The sequence below is a fragment of the Populus trichocarpa genome, chromosome 6 (genome assembly GCF_000002775.5).
Source record: "Populus trichocarpa isolate Nisqually-1 chromosome 6, P.trichocarpa_v4.1, whole genome shotgun sequence".
Lineage (NCBI taxonomy): Eukaryota > Viridiplantae > Streptophyta > Magnoliopsida > Malpighiales > Salicaceae > Populus > Populus trichocarpa.
Genome location: NC_037290.2, coordinates 11,850,359 through 11,861,324, shown reverse-complemented (window position 1 = coordinate 11,861,324; position 10,966 = coordinate 11,850,359). Strand labels below are relative to the sequence as shown.

General features: G+C 32.5%; 1 protein-coding gene and 1 non-coding gene across 2 annotated transcripts; one reads left to right on the top strand and one right to left on the bottom strand.

Annotated features, from left to right (window-relative positions):
* The first annotated feature begins 266 nt into the window (after positions 1 to 266).
* LOC18100330 (RING-box protein 1a) lies at positions 267 to 6,348 on the top strand. Its single transcript, XM_024602776.2, has 5 exons — positions 267 to 529; positions 620 to 670; positions 744 to 803; positions 5,786 to 5,857; positions 5,949 to 6,348. Exons 1-5 carry the CDS (start codon positions 397 to 399, stop codon positions 5,984 to 5,986), a joined length of 354 nt encoding a protein of 117 aa, XP_024458544.1. The 5' UTR covers positions 267 to 396; the 3' UTR covers positions 5,987 to 6,348.
* Positions 6,349 to 7,021: 673 nt separating this feature from the next.
* Positions 7,022 to 7,103, bottom strand: TRNAS-GCU (transfer RNA serine (anticodon GCU)). Its single transcript has one exon. It is a non-coding gene; the product is annotated as a tRNA-Ser (tRNA).
* Positions 7,104 to 10,966: the final 3,863 nt, after the last annotated feature.

Here is a 10,966-nt window from a genome sequence, read left to right as displayed (position 1 = left end):
TGTAATGTTTAAAAATTATAAGAATCAATTATCTAAAAGTTTTAAAAGATAAGGGATAAAATGGCCACCACGTAAACCTTTTTTTTATTCAATTCAATTCTAAGAAAAAACATAACTCTAATTTAAACTTAATTATAAAAAAACAATCTAGAATCAAATTAAAAATTTTAAAAAATTTTACTATAACAATCCACCATAAAGCATGAACAATAAAAAAAACAAAAACATTATAATTAAAAAGCCACACGCAATGTATATTCTGTTAATGCGAATAACCCCGGGTTTCTTCGATCTAGAGTATTATAACTTTTGGTTTTGCATCTCTCTCTCTTTTCTCATTCTTTTATAATCTGTTGACTCTAAATCACCAGAATAAAACGAGCAGCGGGAGAGAGAATGTCAACTTTGGACTCGGAGGTAACCCTGGTTCCAGTAGGCGAGACGTCAGGCACTGCTGGTCCTTCTTCCTCTAAGAAACCAAAGCGTTTCGAGATCAAAAAGTGGAACGCCGTCTCTCTCTGGGCTTGGGGTACTTTGCCTAACTAATTATTATTAATTAACTAAATAAATAATTAATTAACCCTATAACTAATTCATTCAATTGGTCTGGTCTTTGCAGATATTGTTGTTGATAACTGTGCGATTTGCAGAAACCATATCATGGATCTATGTGAGTTGTGTTTTTACTGTTTTGGTTTAGGGTTTGATATTTTAATTATTTGGGATTTTTTTTTATTGATTAGGTATTGAATGCCAAGCAAACCAGGCTAGCGCTACTAGTGAGGAATGCACTGTTGCTTGGGGTATGCTTTCGGTTTTTGTTCTATATCTATGTGTTTTCACTCTCGATAATTATTGTTGCTGCTGTTGTTCTGTGTTTGTGAACTCGAACGTGTGATTCGAATGTGCAAAGGTTGTCTATGGGCAATATTTAACTAAAATTAAACCCAAATCTCCATCCTAAACTAGCTTCTTTCATCTACTTGTACTTTCGGTACATTGCGGTTTATCAACTCTTTCTTTGTTCTGTCATGCTTTTATTACCTTATTCCCTTTCCGAGTGATGCTGTTTCAGGTTTGGATTTTGAGAGGCAATTTTGTGACGAATTTTAGGGATGGGTAGGAGTGTGCTATGCTTCAGATTCTCACCTAGTTATTTTTATTTTTTTTCTTGGTCTATATCTCTGCTAGATTAAGTCGTTAATTATTTTAGATGCTTGTTGAGATATCATGGATTTCTCCGCTCCCATAAGTTTTGTTGGAGCAAAGTTCTTGTTTTTTATTATTTCAGCAATTTGGGTCCCACTTGTTATGACTTGTGAGCCATTCCATAAGTTTCTCAATCTTGAATTCTTTTCCCTCTTTTACAACTTTGGAATATGAATCAAGATCATATAACAGTAGTTGACTGTCATGGCTTAGTCCTAGTGATGATCAAATATTAATTGCAAACCTTTTTATATTAAATTGAGTGGATTGCAATTCTTTCTTCATTTATGTTTATCAGATTCACTTTCTTGACTGTCTCCTAGTCAAAATATTGTTTACACCCTCGTTTTGTTATTCATACACTAATTGCAATGCTACGTAATGTTACTGCATCTGAGATTAATTAATGGCACATGCTGCCAATAGGGTAAAAAAAACATGAAATCCTATATTCAAGCCAAACATATAGCCTAGATGCATCAATTTGATCAATTGAGGCCTTTTGTGCTTAGAAACCATGTAGATTATTTGCAATAGTTGCTTCCTCTGATCTCTTTGGTTTGCTGCAACAACTGCTACCAACATTCTAACAGACTTTATTATTCTTTGTTATGGCTCTGTTTGTCCTTTGTGAGTATACAACCAAGGTTGTCAGAAACTTTGTTTTGACACAACACGGAAAATATAATGTAAACTCGAATCATAAAACTATATGTAAATTTTTTTTAACTAATTATATATTGACAATTCCACTCAAATAGTAAATAACAATATAACACAATTAAAACAAAAGGTGAAATAAATAATAGAAAAGTTCAAGCACTTTAAAATACATAGTTCAAATAAAAATTCATACATGATTTAAGTAACTCAAAAATACAATATAATTATGTCCATAGAGTTTCATTAACTAAAAATTAACAAACTTAAAACAAACATTCTGTTGGTGTGTCATGAAAACTAAAACTAGCTTTATTGCTTTTATCTTCCTTATTTTTCCTAAGAGATTCATCAAGATCATCATCATCAAGAAGATTATTATTGCTGCTACTACTAGTACCAGCACTGATATTGTGAACATTAGTGCTACTATTAATACCAATAGCAACACCAGTATAATCAACAATATTTAACTTAAAACTCCTTGAATTATCTGGATTAATATCATTTTGAATCTCTAAATCGTCTTTAATATCATGACTTTCCATTTCAACATCATTAAAAATTTCTTCATCGTTGCATTCATCTTCTGTACCATTTTTTCTTCGTGTTGCACTATCAATGATACCAAGTAAATCAAAGTTTGATGAACCATCAGGCTTTTCTCCCTCAGTTATCCAATCATCATCAGATGAGAGATCATCTAAAACTTCACCAAAATCATCAACTTGTTTTTTTACTTGGTTGTCATTCAATCTGAGAATGCACATTACAAATACCACGTCATTCTTTTTTTTTTTTCTGGTGCAAACGATTTCTTCATTTTGTATGAACCTAAGTAAGCAATTCACATTGATAACATATAAGATTCTTATTAAATATAAAAACATTAAAATAAAATAAAAAAACCATCTCAAATGCACTTCAGTTATGTTCACATCCAGATGAACTACAAGTCAAGCTTAGAACTCGAATTGCAAACTTTTGTGGTTTTGGACATTCATCCCAATAAGAATCCCACCATTTAGTTGGAGTTTTTTTATCCCTTGTTGTCTTGGCGGCCTCAATGTCAAACAACCCTTTTGCACATTTGAATGAATCAAGTTGTAAGTCAATTTTGCACCTTTCACTTGCATTAGGCACCATCCTTTCTAAGCATTGATATAATCCAATTTTAATGTTAGCGTTAACCTTAAAATTGAGATTATAATGATAATGAGGATTCAAATAATAAGTTGCTACATGTAAAGGTCTGTGAAGTTGAAGTTACCATCTTGCATCAATAATATTCCATAGATATAACTACAAAATAGAAATAAAAATATTAAAATTAACATTAAATTAAATAATATAAAAGTGAAATAAATATTTTACATCAACTGGTAGTAGTAAATAAAGAATTAGCAAGATAGATAATCAATATCTTTTTTTCACATAACCAAAATTCACTTGTATCTTTTTTTTTTTTTTGCTTGATCAATTGCTTCATATATAAAACTCATAATTGGTTTCTCATCTGAATCAACTAATCGAAAAACTTTAATTAGAGGATATATTGTCTTAATACATATAGTGACATCCAAAACTTGTCCAAAAAACAACTTTGAATTCACTTCTCTTCTTCCATTCTTGAAAACCCATATAACCTTCGTTGGTTGGAAGTAAACATTGTCATCAACCATAGTTTAGAATCACTCAAGCATCCAAGAGTCAAGTATACAGTAGCAAACCGAGTAGCAACAGGCCTAATCAAATCATTTTCTTTTGTAAAGTGCCTTAGTATGGAAATAATAATAGATCTTGGATATATGTACGAGGTAATTCTCCTCCCCCTAGCAATAGTTACTTGATGGACTTTTAGTTTCTTCTCAAAATCTTTCAATATCAAGTCTATACAAAGGGCAACGCATGGTGTCCAAAACAATCCTTTCTCTTTCCCATCAACAATTGTCCTCTTGCCTTGTAATTTGCAACAATATTAGTGATTGCTTGCACAATATTTTCCTCCTCAATCCTCTCCACAATAGCATCCAACATATCAAATACCTTATCAGTAGTCTTGGATATATTAGAGGTATTTACTAATGACAAAAAAATTGTCCCTTTAGGACTATTAACCAAAAAGTTGCAAATAGAACATCTTTTCTTATCAGTCCATCTATCAGATATTATTGAACAACCTGTTTTTTTCCATTATAGCTTGTACTCCTCAAGCTATTTCATTGTGTGATTTACTTCATGCTTCAAATACTTCTCTCTAATATCATGGTAAGATGGCCCGTGATTTGTAATCAATTCAAGTGCCTTAACAAACGCAGGGTTTTTCACATAGTTAAATTGAATTGCACTAGTGTAGAAAAACCTTGCAATTTGTTGATATGCTTCTTCTTTAAGATTCTTTTTTAGTAGTCAATTGATCGTAGTTTGTGTGCTTCCACTCCCACTTGCTACTTTTTTTTCTTTGTCCACTGAACTAATTCCTTCTTCATCTATATCTTCATCTGTTCCAATATATTGAAAAGCCTTTCTTTTCTTAGTTGCTTTTTGATTTTTCACCAAAACATCCAAAATCATTTTCTTTACATCTTCTAGTACTTATTGGCATGAGTCAACATCCTTACGAGTGCAAGTCAAATGATGTTTGAAACGGTAAATGCTTCCATTGAAAATTTTTTGACAATACTTGCACTGAAGTTTTCTTAAATTCTTATCAATATCTATACCATGTTGCCATCCCATGTCAAGTCTATTGCTAGTGGTATTTTTTTAGATGTCATGTATTCAACAGTTTAAGAATCAATTCAAATCAATCCTGAAATCAGTCATTAACTTAAGTAATCATCCCATGGTTATTAATATTATAGTATAACTACAACTCTAAAGGTATATTTAAAAAAATAAATGCTAAAAAAGAATTACAGACTCATAAGTATTTAGATGTATTGCATCGTAAATAATATTTTATTATATTATGAATTTGAGATTTATAGCAAGCACGTCCCACGTATAATGACTTGTGACTTTTGATACAAGTGGAAGAAAATATAGCACAATTATAAAATAGTATCATAATAAATTTGAAATACCGAACCAAAAGTAGGCAAGGAAAGTCATTTATTTCAACTTGTGCATTGTAAAGTAACATATGTAGGAAATTAAGTAACCGAAAGATAGAAAATGTTGAAAGCCTCGGATCACGTATTTGGTCGACCAGTTATTCATACTAGAACAAAGAATCACTAACCTGGATGGAGACGATCATGAAATTGGAATTGAAGGAGCAGATCAGACTCACACAGGGAAGGAGAAAGAGAGAGAATAGGAGACAATATAACAAGAAGTTTAAGAAACACTAACCTGATTGATGTCAAAACAAGAAGTTTAATAGAGAGGAAGGACAAGGATTTTGGAACTATTTATACTTCGTGTAAAATCGCTGACTCGAACTAACTTTTTACCGAGTTTATCGAATTTGCACAAGTCAAGTCCGATTTTATTGGTTTTTGATTTTGTTGTTCAATTTTGCAAGTAAATACAAATTGACTTGTAAAATCACGATTTGACAACAATGAAAATATTGTTGAGCATCTTCGGAATGGTTAGCTGCTGCTTCTAAGGGAATGGTAGTGGTTCTCTACCACCACCACAATTGTTATTGTTGCCATTGTTGTTGTTTAAGCTGGAATCCTGAGTGTTTTTATCTTTATTTTCATTGTTTTTGGATATTGTATGTAATTTATAATTGGAGCTGTTTAATAATGATGTTTACCTTGTTTATGTTTGTTTGTTTATCTTCGCATACTTTTTAATTTGTTTCTTATGCTTGTGTCTTTGAGTTATAAAATATGTCAAGGGTGTAAAATTAGACTGGCATTAGCACCTAATGTTTAAGCAAGCTTCACTGTTATGTCCACAGGGGTGTGTAACCATGCATTTCACTTTCACTGCATCAGCCGATGGCTCAAGACTCGTCAAGTGTGCCCATTGGGTATGTTTCTTGTTGCTTCCCCCGATTCTTTTCATCTCATGGCCTAAAGATTTTCTCATTTGTTTTTATTTTTGTGGTGTTGTCTCTGCAGATAATAGTGAGTGGGAGTTTCAGAAGTATGGCCACTAGAACGTTTGGAGCCTCTGGGCACCATTCATTCTTGTTTCAATGGTGTCAAGAAGAATACCTGGATTCCTGACTTCTAAGCGCTTTACCTCATGTTTGTTCGACTTATACTCTTATGTTTTTTTATTGAAATTCAGAATTTCACACATACTGAGCGCAATTTTTAATAGTATCAATCAAAAAGTCAGTCTGTTAGGGTGGATGCAAGATTTGTTTTTTTTTTCCCTCTTGGATAAAACTGTTTTACGGGTATTGCCTTTCCTGTGTGTTGATGTCTCGCATACATGTTCATGGGAAAGTCTTCTTGATGTACTAAATAGATTAATTCATGCAATTGCAGCTTATCATCGATTCTGGTTCTAGAATGTGAAGTTCATCCATGTGGTTGGTAAAACGTTCACCACGAACAGAATTTGGACACTTTATGAGAGCTGCCTTCTATCAAACGTCATCTAGTTTCCAAGTGTGAATAAAACATGTTTGTTCCTGGTTATCATTTAATACTTTTATGATTGAATAGCGCTTACCAGGGCATGGTAAGATCCTGAAAGCAAATTATCGACGTTTGTTGTCTTAAAGCGAGTGAGATTCCTATTTTTATAGAGTACACGTTTCTCTGGGTAAAACACAGGCAAGCATGCTCCCTGTTTCATGTTGTGCCCTCTCTCTGTTTAACAGTGAAATATCAGTGCTTAGGCATGTTGTGATTCCGTTAGATGATCTAGGTCCATCCATTTGAGAGCCTTGCTCACGCTCATCAACCAAGAATTCGAAAAAAAAAAAAAAAAGGAAAAAGGGTAAGCTAAGCCGCTCTCTACGAGGGAAAGGAATCATTCCTGATAGGAGCAAACTCGGGGGGCGAATATCAACACTTCGAAGAGTGGCCATTGAACTTTTGCATGGAGAAAGAGAAGAGAAAATGAACATCCATTGTAGCATCTGGTCTTTGTAGGGAACCCATACTTTGGGCCCATCGTGGATCTTCATAAGCGGCCTCTTAGCCCAAATTTGTGGGATTGAAAAAATAAAAAATTTAACCGACGCCTGAGAGATTCGAACTCTCGCGGGGAAACCCCATGTACTTAGCAGGCACACGCCTTAACCACTCGGCCAAAGCGTCGTTTGTGCTATGGCTGTTTCGTAAGACATATTTAATTCAATATATTCATAACTGCACGAATATTCCCAGGCCCCAAAATCATTAGACACGAAGCAATTTACTGTAAATAAAATGTGAGGAAAATATATAGTGCGTCTGAGCTTCCACAACGCTCAAGTCTGACCCGTTAAATATCTTCTTGTTACATATGACATGACCACCATTGCCTTTGCATTCTGCTTTCCAGTGCATCCTCTTCGACGCAAGCAAAAAACTTGTTTTATCAAATAAAACATTAGCTTAGTGATTGATTCCCAGTGTACTGAGTACAAATTGTTTGTAATTTCTTTTTCAACAACAAGCTTTTTACTCGATGATGTAAAAAGTCAGGGCTTGTTCGCTAAACCCAGACAAATGAGGAGTGTATACCATCTATTACTTGAACAAAAGAGAAAAGGAAAAGGGTGTTTAGTGCTGTTCAGATTAGTGCCAAAGTGCATGATTATGATTTTCCTCTTCTTTTGAAGACAACTCCAAATTACCAATTAATGGTTTTGTTTTTGCATGCATAAAGGTGAGGGAAAGCATCTTCTCCGCGTGCAACTCATAAGCAAACGAAAGGGAAGCAAGAAGAGAACGTTCTGATTCCTTCACGCCATGTTTCTTTTTTTAAAACCACTCTGATACTGTATATCAGAAACACCACGCACAAACAGGCAGAGGCCTAGCTGCTTTATGATTCTGTCTTTACATATGATTTCTACGTTGAAATGATTCAGAATGTTGCTTATTCCTGAAAATCATGTTTCCAAAGCAAATTACGTATCTTGGGATGAACGAATAAGTGATATTTATGGGAAGATTGGGGGAGAGAGTGTGAGTTGCGATGACTTCCACTAACATATTTTCATCCAATGAGAGTTTGGGTTTAGAGATTCAATCAATGGAAGTCATCAAAAACTCCCCCACCAAGCTCTTCAACACTGTATGTAATTTTCAGTTTAGATTTCCTACTTTCTTTTCTACCGTTACTATTGTTGTCATTCAATCTCAGCCATTTTTTTTTCTTTTTACTGTGCATATTTCATCACCACTGTTCTGCTGCACTTTGCTACCTGCATTCTTAATAGTAAATTTCTTGATATTCTCACAATTAATCTCGTTTTTCGCACATTTATACGCTATTGGGTCTCTTTCTCATCATAATTATTAATTAATTCATTTGATTAATATGGCTGATTATCGTAGAAACTGTAATGAAGTAGTTAATATAATTGTAGTTGCATGTGCTTGTGCAGTAGGATAGGTGCGTGGAAGGGAGGGTGTAGACTGTAGAGCTTAGGCTTGAGAAGGCCTAAGAGCATTATCATGCTCGTTTGACTTGTGAATGGGCTCAAGATGCTTTAGAAACTGGTTCTTGCATGTATATTTGAAATCTAATTAAAAATGTGGTGCTTTTATATTAAGGGTTAAATCTTTGCTAGAAAATGTCTGTATCAAAAATTGATCCGAAAAATTTTTAGTTGAGAAAATTATCGAACTCTAAAAATTTTTAGAGAGAAAACCCTGAACAGTGAGGGTTTTGGATTATACCACCTGCAGGATCAATTTAAATTTAAATTAATTATAAAATAGTTTTTTGATATAAAAAAAAATATTTTTTATCAACTCATGAATAATTACTTGTTTGGATTCATTGAATATATTAGGTTTAGTACTTGCATGATAAATTATCATCCTATTAATTAATAGCTAGATACTTTTGTTCAAGTCTTAAATATTTTAACTTTTGGATTAATGACTTCAACAATTTTTATGTCCTGTTTAATATCATATCTTAAATATTTTTAATGTTATTTATTAAAAAAACAACAACATTAATTATGGCATTCTAGGTCTCGTATTTTTTTTTGTTCTTACCCGAATATCCCCACACTTTTTTAAAGGATAAGACTAGTCTCGTTCAGGATTTATGGTTGTCTGCTAATAAATACGCTTCCTGGGTCTATTCTAGATCTCGTATAACAAGCCAAGCAAGTCTTTTATTTATTCCGCCAACTTTTTTTTGCCATTCTATTTTTCTACCTACTATCCAATTTTAGATAGATTCGATTGTTGTAGGGAGAAAATCAAGTCTGTTTTTTAAGTTTATAAGCCTTGATCAGTAGTGTAATTTTCTAAAGTGGTATTATTAAAATCATGAGAGATTATTTATATTAAAATTATATACATTAAATGATGAGCAATTTAGATTTAAAGATAAAGTGTGACCCTTTATAGCAATGTATTTATCCTTTTATTCTCATCCAAATAAAATTCAGGAAGTATTCTATTTACATTGTTTTAAATTTCAGTAGTTATTATAAATTTGTATGTATGTGGTTCATTTTATGCTTATACACAGTGGTAGTAGTTGTTGTTGTTTCTTTGTTTGTCACATGTTTATTGATTTTTTTATATATTCACATTTTTTTTGTTGGATTCTAGGAAAACTCCACCCCTGAAAAGCGTATTTTGTGGGCCCAGGTGAGCGAATAAAACTCCGGCTGTCCCAGGCTCTTATAAGAGGTGCACGTCCTGACTCGAACTCGAGACCTGCTGTGCAAATCTCAAGCCCTTTGTCATCACGACACGCCCCTTGGGGACCTCTTGCATTATACCAAATAATTAATTTTTCACCAATAAAAAAACAAACAATTTCAAGAAAGCCCAACAACAAACAACTATTTTTAATTAGAAAATAAAGGTTTATTTATTAAAAAAAATACTCTACTTTTCTGAAAAATTGAAGTCGAAAAAAAGAGAAGAAAAACTCCATGTATAAATGTGATATTTTTCCATCTAAAAAACTGAAAATTAGTTTTCTAATTTGTTCTGAGTTTGGAAAACATATTTTAGAGGTTTCCAACAGTTTTTTTGTACAAGTTTTCTACTGTTTTTCAAATAATAAAAAAACATAAAAAGTATAAGTTTTTTCTTTTATATACAAGCTTTTTTTTTGTAGCAATGTAAAACATTAAAATTGTTTTTTATATATATTTTCATATACCTGGTGTCATAAGTTTTTTTTATTGTAAATCAAATATAAAGAATTTCTTTTTTAGTTAACAAATATAACTTTCTTATGATAGTTTTTAATTTGAATGAAAGGAAATTATATTTTATAATTAAATTATCATGAGTATATAAAAATTAATTAAGATGACTAATACAAATTATTATTTTAAATTTTTATGGAAAATAATTATAATCTTAACGTTTTTCTTATCTTATTTTTTTATGGAAAAATTTCTCTTCATTCTTGACAAATGAACAAGTTTCTCAATTTTCATTAGAAAAAAAAAAAGGTTTTCTATTACTGAATAGAAACCTACACAAATTCACTCCTTATTCGTACTGTAGTATTATCAAATAGTTAGATCTCTTCGTCTCAAGAGTGACAATACATGTAATTTTGATGAAAATGCTTTAATTTTTACAAGACTATGCTCATACTCCCACAATTGCTCCTTGATATTCCCTCAAGGCTCTAGCAGAAGGAGGTGCTTTCCCTCGACCCATAAGAACTTCTTAGTAACTCTTTTCATAGTTTGTGACTTCATCACCTCGCAAGGAAGGGGATTGTTTCTTTTATTTTCATTTGTTAATCTCTTTTCAAAATTCAGAGATGTATCTCTGCTGGGCTGCGAGAGGATAAGGGCTGTGGATTCTTTATTTAGGACAAAACAAGCACGGTTTTGTTGGTGTTGGAACTCTCATGGCTTGGCATTCGTGTTTCACCATTGTTATATGCCTCATTTATAAATTTACTCACTGCCTTTGTAAGATCGAGCTTCTTTTTTTTGTCATTCTTCTATCCATGTAATGGAACCTTTTTAGTGTTA

Bases quoted from the DNA above. Each gene is read 5' to 3' on its own strand.
- LOC18100330 (XM_024602776.2), top strand. From the start codon at position 397: ATGTCAACTTTGGACTCGGAGGTAACCCTGGTTCCAGTAGGCGAGACG. The intron at 530-619 runs GTACTTTGCCTA...TGGTCTTTGCAG, and splicing joins CGTCTCTCTCTGGGCTTGGG to ATATTGTTGTTGATAACTGT. The intron at 5,858-5,948 runs GTATGTTTCTTG...TTGTCTCTGCAG, and splicing joins TCGTCAAGTGTGCCCATTGG to ATAATAGTGAGTGGGAGTTT.